We start from the raw sequence: 24,742 nt of genomic DNA on the forward strand, positions 1-24,742 counted from the left end.
TGCAGCATAAAGACAGAATAAATCCAGCTTTGTGTCTTTTTCATTGAAGGTGAATTACGGGACAAACTGTTCCTTTTCACCTCAACACGAAACGTAATATTTTCTCTAAATACGAGACGATTCTGTTTTTTACGGGACTGTTGGCAACTCTAATAATTAACCTTGTGAACAAAATAAAGTTCAACATCATCATAGCACCCACCCAGCTGTATAGAAACTCCGTCATGCTAGCTAGTAGCAGTACGGAAAAAGTCAGAATAACGAAAATAAACTCCACCTAAACTTGGTTTATATCTGACCCAGATAGACTGCAGGTCATAACTTCTTACCTGAAGTCCAGTTCACACTCGGACCGGCGGCCGCCTCGGGTCTCTCCTCCTGCCTCCCCTCAGTTGTATATAGTATTTGTATTTGTATTCTATTTTTATCTTATTGTATATTTATTTTATTTTATTCTACTGTATATAGTATTTTATTCTATTCTGTACAGTTGTGTACTGTATTTATTCTTATTGTATTCTAATTTTTGCCTCATAACTTTTGCACTGTCCACTTCCTGCTGTGACAAAACAAATTTCCCACGTGTGGGACTAATAAAGGTTATCTTATCTTATCTTTCCCTCATCCACCTGCTGGCCTCCACCACTTGCTAATGTTACTGAATCTGTGGAAGCTCTGCGATAGCCACCACACGAAGTAACGAGTAACGACCCTATCTAATAACGTAGTTACTGTAACGCGTTACTTAATAACGCATTAGTCCCAACACTGGGGAAAATACTTCCTACATAAAGGTGCTCACAGCGAGGTTTGTGCATTTTTTGAGTAAGTGGGTCATGATTTCTGGAAAGAGGCTTCGAAGCTGAGCTTTTTCAAATGTGTTTGTTTGGGATTTCAGGAACAGAATTACATTCAAAATCAAAGCACACATGTCTGCAATGGGAATCTTCAGAACTGGCAAATCATGCCAGAACAAACTATTGAAGAGTAATAAAAGGCAGAGGAAAAACATGTAAAGATGATTTTGCTGAGAAGCTCCTTTTAATCAAGGTTGACTCATGAATTTATCAGTCAGATAAACTACCAGTTATTTTGTTGTATTTTTTTTCCACGATGCTCTATGTTTGCACGATGTTTTCAGTTTGTGGACAACAGCCTTGGCTGTTGTATTAGCTGCAGTAGGTGGTTTGGCATTCTCTTTCTGAAATATGCGAGGCCATCTTTAAAAAGGACAGGATGGGAACAGATGTTGCTCCAGAACCTGCATCTTATTCAGCGACAATGGTGCCTTTCCAGATCTGCATGCTGCAAATACCATAGGCACCAAAACACCTCTGTACTGTCAGACATGCAGGCTTTTGATCTTAGTACTGATAACAACCTGGATGTTCCCTCACCTTTGCTGTCAAGTGGATTTTCCAAAAAGAATTTAAAATTTTTATTTTCCAAATTACAGAACAATCTTCTTTTTCACAAAGAAAAGACGACAGCACCATGCTCTGGATTATTTTTCCCCCGATAGACCTTTAACCTGTATTTGTAGATGGCACAGTGAAATCACATACAATGATTTTTGGAGATTTCTCGAAATGTTCCTGATCGCACGCAGTTACTTACATGACAGAATCATGCCTCGTTTTAATGCATACTTCCCAGGGGTCAGAACGTCACAGGCATCTAGTACTGTACTGTTTTCCGGCCTTGGTCTTTGCGCACAGAAATTTCTCCAGATTCTTAGAAACTTTTGATGATATTAGAATCTGTAGATGATAAGATATTGAACATCTTTCTGTGCTGAGAAACACTATTCTGAAATTGTCCTGCATTTTGAAAAAGCATTTTATTTTTTTGCAGATTGGTTAACTTCTGCCCATCTTCACTTCTGAGAAACTCTGGCAAAATAAGATGCTCTTTTTATGCCTAATCATGTTATTGACTTGTAGCCAGTTAACCTAATTAACTGCAAAATTATTTTATTTATTTATTATTTTTAGTACCACTTTTCCAGCCTTCTGTTGCAGCTGTCACAGTTTTTTAAAGGTGTGCTTCTGCCATAACTAATATGTTTCATGACGTAGTAAAATGTCCTAGTTTAAAACATTTGATATGCTCCACTTTCCATTCACTGCATTCTGTTTTTATAACATGTTACACAGCATCCAAACTTTTTTGGGTGGGTTGGGGTTGTTTATTGGTACCTCCATGGGGCCAAAATAAAAATAGAAGCCCTATTCAGGACATGTAGTCACTGTTAACGCGCTCATCTGTCAGATGGGAAGTGATGACGGACCAGAACAAGCAGAGAAAAATGTGGGACACACATGTGTGTGAAATCTGCCTCTTATTTACCAGATCGGGACATCCAGCCACCAGATGATTCTCTGTACCAGATACTGTTTTAATCCCAAATAACTGTATCGCTTCTGGTTAACAACATACCTGATCAACATCTGCATGCAGGCCCTGTTAAAAGCATGTCCAAGTGTCTGCCTGGCGTGATGGGTCAGGATATGAAATGCCAAGCAGTCAATAAGGCCTCTGTATATATATTTTTTATATTTAATGTAATGTTTTGTTTTGGGTCTTTTTTGTTTTTAGCAAAACATAGATGTGCACAAAATCTTGAAATTAGTGGTAATCTTGGTGATGTAAAACTACCATATATACTACATAATCACAACCACGCAGATATAAACCTGCAAAAATACTTCAGCTTTTAAATAAAAATAAAAAAAAATAAAAAAAGCAACCCCCCCCAAAACTTGGCCTAATTTTCTCAGTTGGTTGGTTTCCTCTCCTGGGTATCTTTGGTGAAGCTAATTTCTGTAAACAGCGCCTTCTGGGTTTTAGCGCGCTGCCTCAGCCGAAAAACACACGTCAACCTCTGCAGACCAGCACTGCACGGCGAAAGCAGCAGGCCTATGAGGATCCACGGGAAGCTTGTCAGATACAGACTGCTCACTCTTGATTATCTCAGTGGCAGCTGCAGAGACCCGACGAGATCCGAACGCAAAATGCGCCAATTATCCTCAAGAGACGGATGTGCGGTCGTGCGTGTTCCGAGCAATACATTTGAATGAAATCATAGGTTTTAGAACGCGGTCGCTTATCTGTTGATGATCGTTAGTTAGAAGAACGTGTAGTTGTCTTCTCTTTATATAATCTTTTTTTTTTGTACCAAGAGTTGGATGCCTCGTGGACGGGGATTATTATTTTGGCGAGGAGATCTCTAGTGCTCTCCCTCCTCCCTGCATCCGTTGCCGTCCTCAACGGCAGACACGGAGACTCAGACGGCGGATATCTGAATGCAGCAACGCTGTAAACAAACAAGGGGCCGTTTTAATGAAATTAAGCGCCGCTGCATCCCGGTTGAAGGTACGTGTCCTTCTCGGTTTCCCTCCCCATCTCTCGCCTCACGGCGTGTGATGTCTGTTTGTTTTCCAGCAGAATGGTGCAATGCAACGACTGAACTGCTCATCCACAAATGGGCAAGGGTATTTCAGAAAATGGTGATGATGTAAACAATTATATATTTTAGTTGTGTTTTTTAACGTAGTGCCATTTGTGTCTTTTTATGTGCGCCAGAAAAATAATGTGAGCCAGGGAAATGGGGAAGGGGGGGGGGGGGGGGTCAATTCTTGTCTTCCAGAAAGTGTGAATGCACATGGGTTAGCGTGAGTAACCGTCTGCGGCGTGCTTGTGTACTTGTTTTAAAGAAAGACGCGCACGGTGCAAAGCTGCAGAGGAAAGTTTGTTGTCTTTATTCGTGCGCTTGGGAGATGTGAGCTTGGGAGACAGTGGTTACCGCGGATGTGGTATTGTAGGTTCAAACTGGTTCGGAGGGGGGAAATATATGTGGTTATTTACTCTGGTGGTCTGCAGTAGGTAGGTATGATTATAATAATGCAGTTAATGTATAACAGATAAAACAACGATAGCTAAAATTTCAATAAAACATGAATCAGGTCGCCAGTTAGAAGACCATTCAATAAGAGAGAGAGTGTTTGAAATTGTGATGTGGTCGCCCCTTTTTTTTAAATGCAGGATTTTCCATTGTCCTATTTTTATGACTTGAATCATTTCCCTCCGCTTTGTGAATGGATGTTTTTGTGTTTACAAACACTCTGTCTAAAAGCATTATCTTTCTGCTTCTTTCAGCCTTCAGTTAGCAATGTGCCTGAGAATCCTCCAGCTGCTCTTCTGTGCTTTTTCTTTTGAGAATGGGATTGTAGTGAAACTCTCTGGGATTTAGAACAACTGCAAGCATGTTGCAGCCTTCCACCAGAACAGGTGACAGCCTGTTGGAAACATTACCTCACTGGAGTAAGTCCCAGAGATGGGCCTTATTTCTCGCCCTCTGTGCGACTCTCCTCTGGCTCCCAGAGGCAGCGGGTTCTACACTAAATTGCCATAAGATGTGCATCTGCGCCGCGAACATCGTCAGTTGCTCCAAAATGAATCTGACCATCGTCCCGACTGGTCTACCTCTCTACACTTCTGTGCTGGATGTCAGCTATAATGAGATAATCCGACTGCAATCTGAGTGGACCCCAGCCAAGCTCCCGAATCTGCATAACCTCCTGCTCAGTCACAATGGTCTCCAGTTCCTGTCTTCAGAGGCGTTCACAAATGTGAAGCACCTGCGCTACTTGGACCTGTCCTCTAATGAGTTAAAGCAGCTGGATGAGTTCATCTTTGAGCCTTTGGTCAACCTAGAAGTCCTCCTGCTGTACAATAACAAGATTTCACAGATTGACCGCACAGCCTTTGTGAGCATGATTAACCTTCAGAAGCTGTACCTTAGCCAGAACCAAATCTCCCGCTTCCCTGTGGAGCTGGTCAAAGAAAAGACCCGCCTAGAGAAACTCAGCCTCCTGGACGTATCCACCAACAGGATCAAGATTTTGCCCATTGACGAGCTCCAGGTGTTGCCCGCCTGGATTAAAAATGGCCTCTACTTCCACAGTAACCCTCTGCTGTGCCACTGTGACCTTTACACCCTCCTGGTACACTGGTACATGCGAAAGCTCAATTCTGCTGTGGACTTTAAAGACGACTACACTTGTGTTTTACCTGGCCCACAAAAAACCCAAGCACGCGTTTTTGACCTCAGCGGTGATACTATGAACTGCAGCACATTCAAGGAGGCAGACGAAGAGGCTTTTCTGGAGCAAACACTGATTCTTAGCTGCGACACCAAACACAGAAATATGTTAAAGACCTGGACATTGCCCGGTAATGTTCTGGTGACACCTGGGAGCAACCAGACAGCTAAAGTCCTGTCAGATGGGAGTCTGCAGATTAGTTCAGTGAGGTCTGAGGACTCTGGGACCTACACTTGCTTTGCCACGAGTGAGAGCTTTAATGAGACTATCTACGTAGTGCTCAAGGTTCACAATTTCACCATGCAGGGGGCTGGGGAGACCCTGAACACAGCATACACCACCTTGGTAGGTTGCCTGGCCAGTGTGGTGCTGGTGCTTATGTATCTTTACCTGACGCCATGTCGCTGCTTCTGCTGCACTAACAAGGGTAAAACTCGGGGTGAGGACAGCATCCACTCCTCAATGCTGAGTGTGACACCGACACACGAGGACCCGGCACTCAAGGCCGAACTGAACAGGCATGTGGCTTTCATAGACTCCAAGGACTTGCAGGGACAAAATGGTAAGCTGAACCCCAATGGGGATGAGGATGATGATGATGATGATCTGGATGCAGAGGCTGGTTCTCTAATGAAGGGCAAAAGGAAGAAGTCAGTGGCAGAGTCCATCAGCTCCGTGTTTTCAGACACTCCCATGGTGGTCTGAGATGAGACTGGCAAAGACAGTGGATGCCACATGACTGGATGTAGGTGATACAACGTGAGCCATGTTTTAGTTCATGTGAACTGTGACCTTGTGGGAGAAAACTGCCGAGAAATGTTCACCTGCGGTCGCTGGCGAGTGAAAGTAGGATTTCAAAGGGAGTAAAAATCAAACTGTCTCATTGTCAAAAAGGACAATAGGCAGAACTTTTCCAGCATTTTGATCTGTAGCACTTAATATTCATACTGTGAAGGAATATCAGTGTAGACGGAAAGGGAAAACTAAGAGTCTTACGAGAGCGAAACGTAGATGTCCTGTCGTTGACGTCAGCACTCAGGAAGTGATCAATAAAACTGAAAAAGTTGGGAAAATAAAAGGCATAGACGGAAATTAGATGTAAGAAGAATTTTAGTTCACAAATAGTATACATACTGAATCCATGGGTAACTCATAATTATATTTATTATTAAGGATTAGAGTAGCTTGTATTGTAAGTAAACATTAGAGCACAGATTCATGTACCTCTCCTCTATCAAGGAGAAAGAGATTTAGACTGACTGACGTCACTAGGCTATGAATACATTTGACCTTAACCTTGAGTCCTCTATAGTAAAACAGCACGCCATAAAACAATGTTATCCGAGATCCCAGCCTGAACTGGATGAGTAAGATAAAGAAAGATACAGATTTTTCAGATGTTTAGTCATTCACTGACGTAGCACAAACCACCACAGGTCATATTCATCCTACATCATACTCCAGCAGCTATATGTTAAGGGAATCAGTTTAACTGCTAACTAACTCCACGCTAATTATTTTTCACAAATGAATTGTTCATCAAAAAAGTTGCCTCTTAGTTGCTGCACAGTATAACCCCAAAGAAACATTTGCAGTCTTACACAATTAAAAGCAGTGAGCACCTCCAACAGATACACATTAGGTGCAGGGAAGTATTTTGTTATGACTGATTATCAACAGATCGTCTGAATTCTGTATACAGAAAGGTGCCACACTCCTTACAAGGATGACAAGGCTTCTGTTTGTCGTCCACCGAGGTGCCACTTGCCGTCAAGTTTAACTCCTTCTCCCGGTCAAGTTACAGCATTGGTTTCTGTCAGCCGCAACATTAAAAAAAAAAAAAAAGCTGCAGAGTTTATTTTATTGCATTTTTGCACATTGCACAAAATCCCCGAATAGCACAAATTTCTACCCATACATCTTAAACTTTGTCATAAAGTATTTCATCTTGCATTTTGCTCAGATGGGCAGATCCTCATATCACAGAAAATGTAGCTGTTTGTTATGGTGGTTAGAAAAGGATCTAGGTTGTATTAACAGGTAAACACTGAAGGCAAAATAACAATAAAAAGTCTCCTGACTCCACCAGAAAATTAAGCTCATGCGTAACATGAGGCTGTGCATAATTTGACAAGAAAAGGCTCATTTTAGTGCTTGTGGCTGCTGACAGGAAATTTTCAGTTAACACAGGGGACCCGGGATCTTTTGAAAAGATCCCTTTGCCAACACATATTACTGAATTAACTGTAAAAGTAATTTCATGTGCAAGACACCTGGTGTGCGGCGCATATTTCATTAACAACTTTTAAACAGGAGACTGTCTCTTAGCAAAAACAAGAAAGATTTCATTAACGTGCGCGGTGTTCGTGACATAATACGACAAGGCCAGCCTGGAGTAAATGCTAATTGCTTCCTTTGATGGGATGTAGCGTCCCTCTTCTTTCTGTGTCTTTGTCTCTTTGAGCTGAAGGGGATTGGTGTGTTATCATGAGTCACAGCAACACAAAACCATTCTCCCTGGCTCTCTGTATACCGACAGCCACAATTCAGCCCAGATGTGTTTGCTTTGTTTGTGTACCGCTGTCATTGAAGCTGCCCTTACTTAGTTCAAAAGCAATCGTTCAACTAGGCAATGAATGCAACGCCCTTTAGGTAGTCTGCAGCTTGTTAATGAGGGAAATGCCTGCACCTTTCTTTACACATTTACACTCCAACTTAGTCACACGGGTGAAAAGTACTGTAAGATATGATAATTCATTACGCTTTTGAATTCAGCTTCAAAGAATACCTTCTATTAGAAATGATAGTTATTAATATATCTTGCAGCTAAACACACAAAGACGTACACATTTGTGGGTGCAGTAAGCTTGTACGCAAAATAGGTGGAATAGTCACAGACACTGTGTGCACCACTAAACGTCTCCTGCGTGGGCGAGAAAAGGAAGTCACATTTATCTGAGAGGTGGTGTGTGTGTGAATCATTCCACTCTCTCACACATTGGAATACCAGGTGGAGAAACGAAGAGGACCAAAAAAACCTAAAATCCTACTTAAATAGAGCCGCATTTAGCATTACCGCAGACTGGTTCCATTTGGCCAGGATGCTCACATTTCACAGAATCCCGTTTTGAGCTTTTAACCTGTTCCCCACTCAGACTACTCACCTTTTTGAGCCCCAGACAAAAGCTGAGAAGCTAAAAATGGAAACAATACACAGATATTACCGCTATTGAGCACGCTAAATTACCAGATCACTGGGAAATGGTTGTGTTTTCCCTGCATGAACCCGATGTCAGTCCAGTTAAATCTGCTGTGGGTAATGGGTGGTCTACTCCTCTGTGTTGTCATTTAAAATACAGGTTGCAATTCTGTATAAATTAGTGCTATTGCAAGGGACCCAAAATAGAAAGAAAGAGTGTCTTTGTTCTCTTCAAAGCAAACCTGCCTTCCTATATATATTAATAACTATATATACAGTATATATACGTAGTGAGACTCACTTTGTGTGTTCAGTATGGCTTAGTTGTGTACTGCTATGTTCTATCAGTGTAATGACTGTATCCTTGTATAATCTGATGATGTTCATTTTGCATTATGTCTGTCACTGTGATCTTGTTAGTTGTTTTAACATTCAAGTCTGGATATGTGTGTTTATTTTTTAAGCCAGGTGGAGTTCAGTTGTTTTTTTTTTGGGGGGGGGGGGTTGTTTTTTTTGTTTTTTTATTGAAAGAGGATGTATTTTACCGTCATCTGGTGATGAATATGGCTAAACGGAGAATATATCTGAACAAACTCTGCATGGGAAAAAGGGGACACTTTTGAAATAACTGCATAATTGCATATGAGACATCCTAATGGGCAGTGAGTATGTAGCCTCCAGTCATATTCAGCCAGTATTTGACTTTGCTAATAAAGCCATAAGCAGCGCAGTGCTTTATCACATTGGTGACATGTCAGATGATGAAGGGAGGTGCAAGTAGGTGCATTTTGCAGCAGCAGTGTTGTAACAAAGCGAGAGCTTTTCTGTACGTACAAATCTTTTCCTGTTTTTTAAAATAAAAATCAGGAATGATCTCCAAGCACACCAACAAATTCCTGAAATGTAATGGGTTCTCAATGGCTTTAAACATAGCGGGTGAGTAAATCTCAGGACTATGTCACACAATAGGGATCACATTTTAAAGAGTTCATATTTGTACTATCAATGAGACAAAGTTTGGGTCTCGAGATCTGTGCATGTTACAGGCCCTTTGCTATTTACCCTAATGGTACATTAGACTCACCAATTAGGGAGGAGAGTGATCTCTCGCTGCCCAGCACACATCTCCACTCATCTAGCTATGAAGTAGCAGTTAAGGGAACATTCATGATTTGCTGAGGCTAAAAGCTTGGTGCTTTAAAAGAGTGCTGCTAGTCTCCAAAGGACATGAAGGAAGCTTTTAACAGCATACAAAGCACTAAGTTTATTTACCACTGCTTCAAAGATGATACGATTGGTCACTGCCCTAAGAAATGAAAGGTCTCGCAGCTAAAGTTGAATGGCTTTGCATGGTATGCTTAGGAGCTTCTCTGACTTCATAAGAATAAACCAGTAGGCGTTAAAGACAAAAAATACTGATATATCTTTTGACTTAATAAAAGATTCAAATTTACACTCTTTGTTGCCTCTGATTTCACTTTTATCAGAAATTGTTGTTTCATGAAACTTGTTCTTCGCATACACATCTTAGCAGGTGTTGCATTAAATAAAGAGTATGGAGCAATGTTCTCAGATTTAGTACCAGTTTGGATATGAAACTAATACATCGAAGTTTCCAAAGTTACATTTTGCTTGTATCGTGTGGAGGGAATAGAAGAGATCCTGTTGGTTACATATGAAATACATCATCGATGCCTTGACACCATCTAGTGGTAACATTATGTAAAACACTACAGTCTGTAAATATTGACATTTGCTGTTCACTAGGAAAGTAAGGTAAGTAGTTTCATAGGAGCATTATGTCTTTTTATAATGGTTCCACTGAATCTATATTTGGTGCTGGAAAAACTGGGATCACTTAGATGATAGTGGGTATTTTATCTATGCAGAGAACACCAAAATTAATCAGTGGCACCCTTGTGTATTACAAATGAATTCATAAATGATTGCAAACTTGCTCAGAAACCTTTGACTGTGCACCACAATCACAATGTTCTAAAACAGGAAGCAGGATTTAATTTATTGATATAAATAAGTAGATCTACAGGTCTGTGTAAAAATCTCGAGTCAGCCATGATTTCTTCACATTTTCTCAGCTGCAGCGATTCTATTGAGGTCTGCAAACATACATGGAAATACAGTATTTAAGTCACAATCAGAGTTTGTACAATTCTAAAAGCTTAAAAGTCAATATGTGTTGTGACCACCTTTATTATGCGACACAGTCTGAACTCTCTTGGGCAGCTTTTTTCTAATTTCTTTAACTAGTCTTCAGAAATAGTTCCCTGGGCTTCTACAAGGACATTCAAAGCTCTTCTTTGGATGTTGACTGTCTTTAGATCATCCCACACTGCTGCAATAATGTTCAGGTTCAGGCTTCCGGGAGGCCAATCAATGACTGATAGTGTTTCATTGCGTTTTTCTCTTTTACTGCACTAGCAGTCTGTTTGGGATCATTGTCATTGCTGAACATGAAGCCGTTACCAATCAGAGGCTTTCCAGATGATACTGTATGGTGAATCAAAACATGATGGTACTTTTCTGTGTTCAACTTTCTATCAATTTTGACAAAGATCTCGGCTGAAATGCAGCCTCCACTCTCTCTCCATCACCTGTTGTAACTGATTTTCAGTCCAGTTCTTGTATAATTTGGCAACCTCAGCCTTTTCTCCACATTTGTTTTCCTTAAGAATGGATGCTTGACAGCCACTTTTCCACTGAGATCATATCTGACGAGACTTCCGGGAACTTGGTTGAAGGATCAACTTAAGGGCCATCACCCAAGTCCTATTTTTTCCATTTTCTTGAAAACATGACTTTCAGGTACTGTTCATTTGTTGAAAATCGTTTTTAGGCCCAGCACATTTTCTTTTTTTCCTCCACTTGTCTAGACTCAGTTTTTTTAAGGACACACTGCACATCCTGCTGAGATGTGCCAAGTCTTCAGCTACTAGCTGATAAATGGGAATGAAAGTGTTTTTGCAACAGTCTGCTAGTAACAAAGTGTCCAAAGATATAATCTAAAATTGGTTCTTTGCCAAGTTATCCATTACATGTAGACTCAACACAGCTCTATCCCTTGAGTTAGCTGTCTTTTAACACTTGAATATTTTAAATGGTTTCACAAACAAAAAAGTCCTCTTTGAAAGACCTTCAGAAAGCCTGGAGAACCACTGATGAACAACAAATTATAAGAGTCTGGCTCCTTGGAAACAAAATATAAAGAAATGAGAGGTGGCTTGAGATCAATGTCGTTTATATCGTTAGAGAAAAAGCAGTGCATTTTCCAGATGCATATATAGCACCATCTGGTGTTTAAAGATGAAAAATTATCGGACGAGTAGATGCAATCGCTTTTATGAATTGAGTGGATTTCAATTTATCAAAATAAGTTTTAGTCATTAGTCTTTAATGACTCATCTGTACAGAACCGCTGTGAAATAATGAAAATCAGAGAGCAAGAGTAATGCAAGACTTTAATTGTTCTGCAACAAAAAAACTTAGTAACTTTAGCAGCATTATGAACAGACTGAGGTATACTTATGTTCTTAAACAGTTTTTATAAATTTAGCAAGAACAATTACAAATATGTCAATACAAACACTTGTTCCTGAAATCTTTGCATAAAAACCTGAAGACAAATATACACAAAAGACAAAAACCACACACACATTCACACACTCATACTATGCTGGTACCAGCTGTCCTGCACCGCTTCATCTCCAAGTGGTCGTTTTAAGACTGGCCTCTTGTTTGGCTGAAAAGCTGAGATGTAAACAGCAACTGTCACTTACCAAACACGTTTACTGTTGTTACATCACATTCAAATTAAAATGAAGAAGACGTACTGTCCATTCATGACTTTAAAATAAAAAAAGAGGAATGGATTCAGAATATAAGATAAAAGCAATACTGTGTTTAGGGGTCGAGCTTTTTGTCAAACCTTTATGTAAGTACATGTTGGATATTTTCTCCCTTCCAGAAGGCAAAGCTGGAGCAGGAAGAATGGGACAAACATTTCAACTTAGAGATCGTTGAAAGTGAAGAAGTTCAGGTTAGTAACTCGCTGCTGCTTTTGCGTTTCTGAGCAACACTCATGTGGTCATAGGCCACCACTTTCTGCTGATCGCCTGGGAGCTTCCCTTTGCTGCGGGGAGAGCGGTGATTTGGTACAGGCAAAGGGCGACACTTCTTCACATCTGACTGTCTCTTCGTAGACTCTCGTGGCTTTTTTCCATTTGAGAAGGTAGCACTGTCTGGTTGCTGAGGCTGGCCCTTCTGATGAAATAAGGGATCCCTGATGTATCTGGAGGCTTTGATCTCACTGCTTTGTAACTTCTTGACAGCTTTCTGTGCTGCGCTTGCATCTTGCATAAGTTCCACCTCTATAAGCTGAGCTTTGCTGGGACTACACACTCTCCCTGACCCGACACTTGCAGACGTGGTAGGATAAGGCGGTTTAATACTGTAAGAGTTTGGCTGACAAGGATTGTTTTCAAACTGTACCAGTGAGGTAGACTCAAGGCTGTGGGAGTGTGACCTGAGACCTGATGATACTTTAGGCATTTTCCTGCAAGTAAAAGAAAAAAAAAAGTGAAGGTAATTCCAATAAAATAAAACTCAAAGGCAGATTCACTTACCATGAGTTTTCTGCACTATTAGCTGAAGCCTCATTTTGTTATTAGATAAATTAAACAGCGGCCTCAAGATGTTAGCTGTGATTGCTTTGACATCTGCAGGCTTAAGGTCTGAACTGTTTCTAGTACTAGACTTCAAAAAGAAACACAGTCCAATAATACTCATGGAAACCAGCTGTCACGAGTTATTTTCACCTCACTGCGCTGCAATGCTAAAATTAAAATTTTGTACTGTAAATATGGCACAATCGGGCAAAATCACATCACACACAAAAAGAGATGTTTCTTTATATTGTGGCAAACATTGGTGTTAGCTTATGCCCTTATGCCAGACCAATGGCAAAATTGTAATGCTGACGGATACCATGGCATTGTTGTTCCAGGTATGGTTTTGTGTTTCAGTCTTCTGAGTTTTGTCAGGGGTGTTATTTATAAATGTAACCAACATGGTTGTGGTTAAAAAGCAGAGGATGCGGTTGGTGGGGGTTTGCATCAAGATGAAGGATTTGAAACAGTGTGTTCTTTGAGCATTAAAGCATCCAAAGCTATGAAGCTGCAAATGAGCCTCACGGCAGGCATTAAGGCTTTTCTTTGTAATATAAGTGAAGACATGCAGTGCAAACAGATGTTTTTCAACCCGTCAGCAAAGGTAGGAAATAGAAAAGAAAAAAAAAAGCTGATGTTTCTGTTATTTAGACAATTACCAGGGAGTAGCTGAGGCCATCCACAGTAGACCTCCTCCCTGTAGCGATTTCAGTGTCTAGTTCAGTGGAGGCTCTTGCATATTGTGGATAGTTGTCTTTTAAGCTCAGTCAGCAGGTCTTTTCTTCAACTTGTTTTGGGCAAATGGGTGCCATTTAAAAAACAGTAATACTCACTTCCACAAGTGTGTGCTGACATGGCGCTCCAACATGGCACTGAGTGCAAAGCGCAGGTGGTGCAAACGCCGATCAAATGTGAAGATGCTGCAACCGAGCGTGCGACATCCAAAAGTGCATAGCTGCATGAAAGCAATGTGTAAATTTCCACCGTTAACATCTTTAAAAAGAATTGAAAGTACATAAACATCCACACCACCCTTTTTTGTTTTGAGAAATATAACATGGATTTTATGCTATATTAGAAAGATTATCACACAGCCCCTCTGAAGACAGTCATTAAAGATTTTTTTTAACGTAACAACCTTCCCATCAACCAGCTGCTGTGCATTTTGTATATCTCGCCCTCACCCCAAGAGGTTTGGGGTGCCAGGGTGTAGCAGGTAGGTCTGTGGCTTCATCCTGCTCATCTTCTTCACTGTCGTCACTTGACAAGGTGAACGGGTACGGAGGTTGCACTTCCGCTTCCACAGTGCCGTTACCCTCCTCCTCGGGAGAGCTTCCTGATGGATTCCTGGACCTGTGTGAAGGCAAAGTAATGCAAACGTGAGACTGTTGTGACAGCTAGTGCATGGCCCACAAAAAAACATTAAAATAAAAAACCTACATCAGTTTCATGTGATAAAATAAATATGCAGATATGCAAAAGACGATGCATACTTATCAGGACTGTAACATCTGTCTGGTAATCCTCAAGATTTCCATTCAAAGTGTTTTTGGGGTTTTTTTTACTCGTAATGGAGGAAAGCTCATTATAGCGTGGACTAACACAGACTGAACTACAATGGGAGAACTGCAGCTCAACAATTTGCAATTATCCTGCATCACCGTACGACGCTGAGTATGCAGTAGTATGTTGCTTTCTTATATAACTGAAAGAAATACTTAATTTACTGCAATAATCTGCTAAGGTATACACTAAGACTCATACCCTTGAATGTGGCAGTTGTTGCTGTCTTTATTTGTTATTTTTTCCCCGTCAGCTTCCACATGTTTCTTTTTGTATTTTGATTCATCACGAAGCTTCTCCATATCTTGATCTGTAGCTGAGGTAGTTCTCTGATCAGTGGTCTTAGTCTCTCCCAACACTTTCTGCTGATGCTTGACTGAATCAGCCTATGAAAGAAAGAACCGTGAGAGAGCAGTGCAAAAGAGAAAAGGAAAAAGTGGCATAGTTTGGTTTTGTATGAAATAATAAAAGATGCAATTTCCAAACTTTTATACAGTTAACTACAATAAGTAAATGATAACAACTCTGGGCAATGTGCCATGACAATGTACTGAGAGTTTACATTGCACATTAGCTCCCTGTTGCACAGCGTCTTCCTTTCGGGGTCCAAAACTCTGCCGTGTTTATTCAGATCACATTCTTTTTCTATGTGGAGAAAAGCACAAACACAAAGGTCAGTCAGCAACAGCAGGACTTGTCAGGAGGATCCATGCAGGCTGTTACTTAAAAATGCAAATACTGATGTACAACACATTAAGCCCAAGTTAACACACTAAGTGGGCAGACTTCCTAGAAAGCAGCAGGGGAAGTAATAGACAAAAGTTGGGGGGAAAAAGCTGACTTACTGTGGATGTTTTTGTAAATCCGGCTGTAGGTTCTTATGCCCCGCTGAGGACAGTGAGACTCAGTGGACTGTCCAGCTGTCAACTTCTGCACAGAGGATTTCTCTAACAGAGTGGAGGTGGAACAGTCGTCAGGGGGCAGGGGTGCTGAATGGAATGGAGGAAGGCAAGGCATGGAGGACGAGTGAGGGTTTTCCTCAGGGAACTTCACAGAAGATAAACTACAGAAAGAAGTTTAAAATGAGCTTAGAATTAACTTATTAGATTCATGATATTCAGACTTACACGAGAGACAACACTGATATTTATGCAAGATATAAACTAGAAGATGTAAATGTGTTTTTGCCTACATCTCCAGGAAGAGCAGGGAAGAGTTCTCCAATAACAATTAATCTGTTAATTTTAGCATTGACTACTAATTCTTGAACGGGCACTCGTAAACAGTACCTCACTATATATTTGTGGGTCTTTGTAGACTTGTGCTGTTGGGCAGGTGAGGTTGCAGATGAGGTGCCGCCCTTTTGACATCTGCCTTCCTTCTTCCTTTCCATAGAGGAAGAATTATTAGAAAGACCGAGGCTGGAGCAATTTAGCTGCTGAGGCGCCACAGCGGATGGCGGGTTACATATCTTTGTAACAGAACCATGCAACCTTTCACAGTGCCTCTCAAAGGCTTGAGGTTTCACCACCTGACCACACTGGCTGCACACCACCAAATAAAAATCATCGTGTGCTGGGCAGTGGCCATATATGTGCATATCTATAGAGAAGAAAAAGAAGGAGAGACAAAATTAGGTACATTTATGGTCAGATGTTTACATACACTCATGACAACATGATGTGAATGTCATTTGCGGCTTTCGATTATTTCTCTGAACTGTTCTTTTTTCCAGGGTGGATGATTGTACAGCAAACATCTTTACTGGCTTTAAAAAACAAGAATTAGGTGCACAAGTTTGAATTTATTTTGGAAATGTTCTAAAGCACACAGGGTCAGAAGTATAAATACGGGCTCAACACAGCCATGGTCTGAGTTTCAGGAAGGCCAATCCAGAAGCTTAAAGTGAACTTGGTTTATCCATTTTAAAACCAGCTCTGATGTGCACCTGGGATCATTTTCCTGCTGGAACACCCATCCAAGTTTCAACCAGCTAGCTGCTGAATTGACGTGGAGTTGAAGAATTTGAAGCTAGTCCTCTTTCTGTGAATTGTACCAGTGCCACATGATGCTACCACCACCATGCTTAACAATAGGTACAATGTTCTTATGTTTTAAAGTCTTACCTTTACTTCTCCAAACATACCAATTTTCATTGTGGCCAAATAACTCAATCTTTGTCTCACGTGACCATGAAACCTTTGTGCAGAAGGCATATGGGTTGTCCATGCAGGCGGCTGCAAATTTCAGTCGAGTTTGAAGCCGTCAGCTTTGGAACAGGCACCTTCTCGTACCAATGCAATGTAAACATAGTGACATTGGTGCTCCAGGAGTTTCCAATGCATGACAAGCTTGAGCCTTGGTGGTTTCTCCTTCTTAGATCTTCACTGAGTTCTTTAAACACTCCTATTGCAGTCAGTATCGCTTAAGCCAATGAGTGATGTCAAGCAAATCTACCAGTTGTAATTAATCATGATCACTAACAAGAAGTTAATAAGCCTTGGCCTTGTCAAGTTAAAAGATACCGTAAAAACTTCAGCAACACTTATTAAAAATGTAAGTTACTGTATGTCTACATTTGAGCCTATTATTTCAACCCTGTGTGGATGAGAAAAAAAATCCAAAATAAATTCAAACATGTACATCCAATTCTTGTTTTTTTTAAAGTCATTTAAGATGTATGCTGTACAATCATTACACCCCGGAAAAGCAAAAGTTCAAAGAAATTATTAAAATCCACAAATAACCACGACGTTCATGTCCGTGACGATTGTAAGCAAATTTCTAACTGAATGCGCCCAGTCACAGTCCTCACCTTCTTTTCCGAGCATCATGGTCTCTGAGCAGTTCATCCCATACTCGTCATCTTCAACCTTAGACCCAGCTGCAGGCAAAGCAAACCCGTGAGCATGAAATACTAAATTCTAGTATCTTCTTGCCACAAACGGGTTTATTTGGTTATACAGTAACAGATGCATATCACACATGAGAGGGTTTCACGCGTCAGTTTGAATTATTCATCCACAGCTATTGCCAACTGATTACAGTCACTTTTGCTGTAAAAGCTTTAAGTTGAGCAAATTTTCAACTAAATTAATGCTCTTGTCTCTGATCCAAAACAAACCGCGTCTTTCAGTAAGACTTTAACATTCTGTTTTCACCACATAACAGAATAAGGAGGAAATTCTTTCCATTTGTGCTCATAGGTTGTCAACAAACGACGAAAGCTCGCTGCACTAGGACCCAGCGCGTCTTTTGTTTGGGTCGTGCCTTGTGTCGCTGTGTGTGTTTAAGTACCAAAAAACGAAACAAATCGTCGGATGCTGACGTTATGACGTGCTGGGAATCAGGTCTGGAGCTGGGGTGCACGACTCACCGTCAGATGATAAAACATTCACTCTGTCTACCCAACAGCTCCAGTTTAATCCGACAAAGTCGTCGAGATTAGGATTTCGCCGATCCAAAGCGGCCATTGCAGCTCTTGCGCGCTCACGATTCGCCAGTTCACGCGCAGTTCACGAAGCTCGTGACCGTGCTGATCCATGTTTACTCATATATTGCCAGAGTTTTTATTATAAAAGTACAAAATTTGAGATTTTGCATCGCTTTATATTACCTATTTTAAATAAATACTGTATATATATATATATATATATATATATATATATATATATATATATATATATATATATATATATATATATATATATATATATTAGTTTAGTAGTAAAAGTTTAACTTATTCTGCAGCGCTGTAGTTCGACGAAAAATGGCTCCACAGCAATTTCACAAAGCTGGTCATATGCTTTTTTTGTGTCTGAACAACTGTGCAAACCATAAAAATGTTCCAGTAAAACAAATTAAACATATACACGCTGTGTTTTTGAGTTCAAAAATATTCTGCACTTTATGCAGTGATGAAGCTCAGCAAAGGTCAGGTATCAGGTCTACACAGGTTGTAAAATTTTTAAGTGGGGCTCAACCATTACACACGTAACCCTTAATGTGTGTAAGACCTGAACTCCAGTGTACCCGCCTTACAAACATGTTATGCAATATGTGCTGCCACTGAAATAACAGGCATAAAAAACTGATCTGACAACAAATATGGTTCTTTCTTTTAATCAAGCAAGACATTTCATGTCCACACAATTTCTTTCTGTATTCGACCACAGACTCCATTCTCTTCTGTAGCATTTTAACAACAATTTGATTGATAAAGCTGGAAACTGGGAATCAAGCCCGCTCACAAAAAGTAGGAAATCATAAGAGTGGTGGAAATTAAGGCAGATGGCTTGCATTCCCTTATAACAAAGAGGAGGTAGAAGCCTCGCAAAAGAGAGATAAGAAATATACAATTACTGAAAACAGGCAAGAGATTAGTCAACCATTTAAGAAAAAAACAAAACAATAAAAGAACCAATGAGTAGCTAAGCTCACACAAGAGGGTTGACAACATTACTGAAATAGTGTATTGAACAATGTAATTTTAATACAAACTCCTCAATTTAAACACACTCCTTGATTTAGAAAGATCTAGAAACAGAAAAATGCAAGTCCTATTGGGAGAAGCGCCCAATAAATATCTTATAATTCCAAGCAATCGTGAGAAATGTGAAATTCCTAAAGAGTTGGCATGTTCCTAATGAACAGAGGCATCACATACAACAAAATATTTAGCCGTTAGTCTAAACAAGTGAAATCAGCCTGACGTGAAGAGATGATGAGGCGTAATAACAAAAAAGATTAAACGGGACTCTGACCCACTTTAAACAATCTCACACTGGCTACTTTTTTAATGAATTTTTCGAAACTCTATATTTTCAGGCCTTTATAATAAAGATTGTGCTGAAATTCGTATCCACAGTCTACAGTTGTGTTAAGAATCAATGCACTTAAACTATATTTTATTTGTTAGGTTTCTTGCACTTCATACACTCAACAGCCCTGAGCCTTTAAAAAAAAATTTCTGAATGCAGAATGTATGGTTACAAAATACTGCACATCCATAGTCTCATTAGAAATAAGGGGCCCTTCATATTTGATGCATAGATATAAAAATGTTCTTTGTAAAATGTGCTTGAGAGAAAATCCAGATCTGAAATTAATACTGCAAAAAAAAAAGAGCAGTCAGTTTGAAATACATTTGTTATACGTAGAATAGTATTTTTCCTTTTGCAGTCCTAACCAAAAGCATTTGTGTAGGAACACTACATGTTAGACTATTTTAAAATGAAGTGGCTGTGTAGTTAGAATGGCTTCGGTCACCCCTCCACATTTGCAGGTGGGTTGGCCGATTTGTGGAAAGGCGTTTCCTTGTAAATAAACCAGCAGTTGCCTCCCCACAAGATGAGGTTAAGAAAACCAAATACCTGCCGAAAAATAAAACAGAAGAAGTCAAAACTGTACATGGGTAATTTTAAAAAAAAGCAAGGGTAATTATCCATTTAAGGCTTATTACTTAAAATAAATTGCATAAAGCTTACCACAGAGGCATTCAATCGACCCATGGAAGGCAGAGCCCCCGTTGTGCACGTGTGCACGCCACCTTTGCAAACGTCAATAAGAGTCAGCAAGAATGTAGGATCGGTAGCCCTCTTCACATCAGACAAACCTTTACCCCAAGCAGAAGATGATACCAACCACAGGAAGGCGAACACTGCAGTCAACCCCAGGTCCTTATTGAGCAGCAAAAAATACATGTCACTACAAAACCCACAAGGAGACCCAACTGAAATGTTTTCAGCAGAGAACAGAGCAGTGTCCAGCTGCTTGGAAACCACGCCCTCCCCAGTTTTTCATTTTCATATCTCTGTTAAATCCTCAAACTTGAGAGTGGACATCTCGTTATCTCTGCTCTCCTGCATCACTAAAGTGAATAATTACAAATCATAAAATATGTCCTTACTTCAAATTTGCTTTAAATTGGTCGTTTTGTAATGTCATCTTGACCTGTGAGCTGTTTGGAGGACGACCTAGCTAAGCCAAAACAACAGAGAAATAGAGTGAATCCAGTCAAACCTACCAGGATTGGGCCCCGACTAGGTTCCCTGTACAAGTGGTTGTAACACAAATAGATGATTAGCGTGGCGGTGCTGTAGAGGAACGCAAACACACCAATACAGACATAAAACTGCGCAGAGGATGAGTGGTCTCCAGTCAGAAAGTAATTAGTGGATGTTCCATTACAGTTAGGGACAGCGTAGGGATGATCCATCAACCTGTGTACACACAAAGAACGCATTAGAAATTATGACAATCGTTAAAGAAAACACACTTTCCGGTAAACTGGAATCTGAGGTGTGGCACTGTTTGTTTTGGCACCTGAATGGGTAGTTAAAGTTTGCTGTTATTTCTTTATTTTCTGTTCCGTTGCATTTGACATTGATGCTGGATGAGCCACTGTAACCTCCAGTTGTAGCAAAGGCAAATATGGAGAAGACCTGCACCCACACACACACACACACACACACACACACACACACGAATATATAAGATAAAGGGATACAAATTAGGTGCTCAGGATAGAGTGCTGAACATAACTGTCACACAAATGTACCCACACTTCCTTCCAGATTTTATGCAATTAACTTTTTTTTTGGTTTGGTTTTGTGTAAGACAGGAAGTCTTACACAAAACTATCAGGGTGACAGCTGTACAGAGTAGCAAAATCCGGTCTTAAAGTCATGCAATGCTGCCAGAATGCTTTATCCAGTAGCTGGAAGCGCAGAAATGAATATCAACCTGCACATATGAAATAAAATTTGGTTTTATGCGGCTACGCATGTTAATCGGACCCTATACTGTAAACCCTCTGGCGTGCAGAACACTGAACATCCTGCCTGCTACACGTTGGTTTTTGGTTTGAGCCGCATAAAGGCCTATTATAGGAAGGCATCTTGACTCGAGTGCAACTGCATGCCGTATTTATAACAGTGCTACAGCTCAAATGATGAATTGGATGGCTTATCTGGGCGTAGCAGTGGGTCACAAGACAAATAACACAATCAAGTTATGAAGTAGTTTTGCAGCCAAGGAGGCTTCCTACGCAAAGCACACCCCGCCATACAGGCCATATGGTAAAAAGTAAAAGGAAAGAAAGCAAAAAAAAAGAAAAGTGAAGAAAAAACTTACCCATTCTAGCAAACGGATGAATGCCAAAGGCTCTTTAAGAGGTCCAAAGTCAAGACTGAATCCCGAAGTCATCACTTTCTAATCGAAAATAAAGACACAGCGTGAGAAAGACGGAGTTGCACTGCCGAGGAGGGTCGGGCGTAAATAGGAGTGTTTGCTCAAAAGTGTCCATTCATCAGATATACGTCATTAACTGCTAAACTCTTCCTGTAGCGCGTTTACCTGCGCAACGGATTCCATTGTTTCCCCAGACTCAAAATCAGAGTTTAGGAGCGGTTATGAATCGCCGATCCTGGTCTCTTTGCAGCTGCGTCGAAGATCCTTGGTCTTGTCAAAACTTTTCCAACAACTTTGCTGACTTGGAGCTGACAACACGTGATCCCCGACGAAGGGGGGCGCTGCTTAACAGCAGGGCTCAAAGTGGAGGAAATGCCATCCGGTAGCTCCTGTTTGTTTTTCGCCACTAGGCGTTCATCTTTGTAGGTTACACTACACAAGAAAGAGTTTTTCAGAGCTTACAAATGCAAAAAACATGTGAAATTAAATTTTACTAGTTGCCCTAAAGACACAGAAGTGTAAGTGCCAGAAGTAAACGTGGTATTTGCAGAACATTTGAGATCACACAAGTTATTCTTTATAGTTTTCATGTGGACTTACATGAGCTTTAAGTGAGATGTACCATTAATTTAATCGTCCTGATAGTGTTTCTTGTCTAAGACTTGCCCGTATATGTCTTAAAGTTTGCTCACGTTTGCTTCACATCCCTCATGCATGGATGTCTTTAGTGTGTATATAGTATGAGCTGTAGGCCTGTATATGTGTCCACAGCTGCACTGTGTCCAAGTGTATTTAATGTTTCTGAAAATTGCAGTCAGGTTCTGTTAAATTTGTTGACATGCTGTGGAAGCAAATTCGATTCCTACTATGATTCCTGTGAATCATCTGATGGTGCTGTGCAGAGTTTATTGCATATAATGAAAAAAAAAAAAACCCAACCAGGATGTGTTGACTTAAGGAGGAGCCTTTTAACACTTAAGTAAATTTGGCTTTTTTTTTTTTTTATTAAGCCTCTTGAGAAACTCTTGCTTCGCTTACCAAAGTGATGACCATTTGACCTTTTGAAAAAGTAGCGATTTATTTATTTCGGTGTCTATAATCTACTTGTCACATTTTCAAATAATTCTTTAAATTTAACTATTTTGCTACAAAATCTTATTGGTTAAACTGGTGCATTAGTGATGGCATTGACACTGCTGTGACTCAGAGTCAGTATTGAGCCTGTATTTGTTTGTTTGCCCATGGAAGAAAAGTCAATAAAATCCAAGATTTTGATGTGTGCAAGATCAAGGGAACAGTTCACCCTGTCCGGGATAGGGTTACTGGGGCGCCCCCCACCCCAGGCCCGGGGAGGGTGCCCAAGGGTGAGCATCTGGTGGCCGGGCACAGCCTGAAAAGGGGACATGGGCCCATCCTCCTGCAGGCGACCAGCTGGAGGCACAGTGGGGGTCAGGTCAATGTGTGCCGTGCAGTGGCCAGGAGCGGAGGCCCTTGCGGACCAATCCCCGGCTACCAACACTTGCATTTGGGACATCTGGGACCGATCGTGGCTCAAGAGTTGGCAGTTTGTCTTGTAATCGGAAGGTTGCCAGTTCGAGCCCAGGCTCGGACAGTCTCGGTCGTTGTGTCCTTGGGCAAGACACTTCACCCGTTGCTTGCTGGTGGTGGTCAGAGGGCCCGCCTCTGTCAGTGCTCCCCAGGGTGGCTGTGGCTACAATGTAGCTTGCCATCGCCAGTGTGTGAATGGGTGGATGACTGAATGTGTAAAGCACTTTGGGATCCTTAGGGACCAAGTAAAGCGCTATACAAAGACAGGTACAAATACATTTACCATCTGATAAGGATGTCTCCTGGGTGCATCCTGGTTGAGGTGTTCTGGGCATGCCCCACCAGGAGGAGGCCCCAGGGGAAGACCCAGTACATGGTGGAGAGATTATATCTCTCGGCTGGCCTGGGAATGGCTTGGTGTTCCCCCCGACAAGCTGGAGGAAATGGCTGGGGAGAGGGAGGTCTGCGCATCTGGATGGATGGATGGATGTTGATGTGTATTATATCACAATGAATTACCAACTGGATTAAAAAAGACAGCTGTGACTCTCAACAGCTCCAAAACCAAAGATTCACATATAGATGAGTAATTTGATTGTTTTTTTTTAAGGAATTTGTGACATCAAGATACAGAATGTGACTAGGGGTTAGGTATAATTGAATATTCTTCTTTACTGCCCTAATCATGCTTCTCTTTATTTAGTGGGAACCAGTTTTATTTTACGTCATATTGTGGATATAAAGTGCATATCCCACAATAAAATTTGACATATTCGAAAATCAAATAATCTAGCGCTTAACAAACTTAACAAACTGCTTTTTGTTTCTTTGTGTTTCTTGGCATATTATCAATTATATTGTTAGTTAATTGATCTCGTGGCAGGTTAGGCCTCCAGTGCTTAACAAATTTGTGAGACCATCTACCACAAAAATAAGAAAATATAAATATTTTAGAAATCTGTCAAAAACATGTTTAAAATGACTGAATGCACTAAACTGAATTCATATTTTTACACACCCATTTGAGCTGGCACACTGGACAGAAATTAATCAAGAGAACATTCAAACACTAAAAAACAGATTTTATTTCTGTCTTTACAGGTGAAAGTAAGCAAATGCAATCTGGCATCTTAATCAAAAGATAACAATGTGCTGTCCAATTTTTCCAGCTTTGTTTGTAAAACTTGTGGATATTGACAATAACTATATTTTAACATTAAAACCAACATTTCAAGAGCTTATGCATATTGGCTGACTGGCCATTAGCCATGAAACATAACAAATGATTTGGGTTATTACCATTCATCCATCTTCTTCTGCTTAACCAGGGGTCATGGTGGCAGCAGCCTAAGCAGAGAAGCCCAGACCTCCCTCTCCCTGGCCACCTCCTTTTGCTTGTCCGGGGGTCAGGGAAACAGTAAGGCATTCCCAGTCCAGCTGAGAAATATAATCTC

At 40.7% G+C, this 24,742-nt stretch overlaps 3 protein-coding genes across 3 annotated transcripts; 1 reads left to right on the top strand and 2 right to left on the bottom strand.

The window, feature by feature from the left end:
* The first annotated feature begins 2,786 nt into the window (after positions 1-2,786).
* On the top strand, positions 2,787-9,757 carry amigo1 (adhesion molecule with Ig-like domain 1). The gene is made up of 2 exons (XM_026153649.1): positions 2,787-3,375; positions 4,159-9,757. The coding sequence occupies exon 2, from the start codon at positions 4,266-4,268 to the stop codon at positions 5,808-5,810; it is 1,545 nt and encodes a 514-aa protein (XP_026009434.1). The 5' UTR covers positions 2,787-3,375; positions 4,159-4,265; the 3' UTR covers positions 5,811-9,757.
* Positions 9,758-11,763: 2,006 nt separating this feature from the next.
* atxn7l2b (ataxin 7-like 2b) lies at positions 11,764-18,070 on the bottom strand. Its single transcript, XM_026153647.1, has 9 exons — positions 17,926-18,070; positions 17,365-17,433; positions 15,839-16,151; positions 15,395-15,612; positions 15,112-15,194; positions 14,751-14,935; positions 14,171-14,339; positions 13,820-13,941; positions 11,764-12,874 (listed from the first exon to the last, which is right to left on the bottom strand). The coding sequence occupies exons 1-9, from the start codon at positions 18,020-18,022 to the stop codon at positions 12,355-12,357; spliced, it is 1,776 nt and encodes a 591-aa protein (XP_026009432.1). The 5' UTR covers positions 18,023-18,070; the 3' UTR covers positions 11,764-12,354.
* A 585-nt stretch (positions 18,071-18,655) lies between these two features.
* On the bottom strand, positions 18,656-22,102 carry sypl2b (synaptophysin-like 2b). The gene is made up of 6 exons (XM_026154904.1): positions 21,906-22,102; positions 21,684-21,761; positions 20,874-20,992; positions 20,575-20,770; positions 20,036-20,227; positions 18,656-19,921 (listed from the first exon to the last, which is right to left on the bottom strand). Exons 1-6 carry the CDS (start codon positions 21,921-21,923, stop codon positions 19,814-19,816), a joined length of 711 nt encoding a protein of 236 aa, XP_026010689.1. The 5' UTR covers positions 21,924-22,102; the 3' UTR covers positions 18,656-19,813.
* Positions 22,103-24,742: the final 2,640 nt, after the last annotated feature.

This window comes from Astatotilapia calliptera, chromosome 20 (genome assembly GCF_900246225.1).
Source record: "Astatotilapia calliptera chromosome 20, fAstCal1.2, whole genome shotgun sequence".
Lineage (NCBI taxonomy): Eukaryota > Metazoa > Chordata > Actinopteri > Cichliformes > Cichlidae > Astatotilapia > Astatotilapia calliptera.

Excerpts from the sequence above, each read along its gene's own strand:
- sypl2b (XM_026154904.1), bottom strand. Across the intron at positions 20,771-20,873 it reads AACTTTAACTACCCATTCAG|GTTGATGGATCATCCCTACG; the intron begins GTGCCAAAACAA and ends GTGTGTACACAG. Across the intron at positions 19,922-20,035 it reads GTCGATTGAATGCCTCTGTG|GTATTTGGTTTTCTTAACCT; the intron begins GTAAGCTTTATG and ends ATTTTTCGGCAG.
- amigo1 (XM_026153649.1), top strand. The coding sequence starts at position 4,266 with ATGTTGCAGCCTTCCACCAGAACAGGTGACAGCCTGTTGGAAACATTA.
- atxn7l2b (XM_026153647.1), bottom strand. The coding sequence starts at position 18,022 with ATGGCCGCTTTGGATCGGCGAAATCCTAATCTCGACGACTTTGTCGGA. Across the intron at positions 14,340-14,750 it reads AACAACTGCCACATTCAAGG|GTCCAGGAATCCATCAGGAA; the intron begins GTATGAGTCTTA and ends GCCTTCACACAG. Across the intron at positions 13,942-14,170 it reads GGCACCCCAAACCTCTTGGG|CTATGCACTTTTGGATGTCG; the intron begins GTGAGGGCGAGA and ends GCTTTCATGCAG.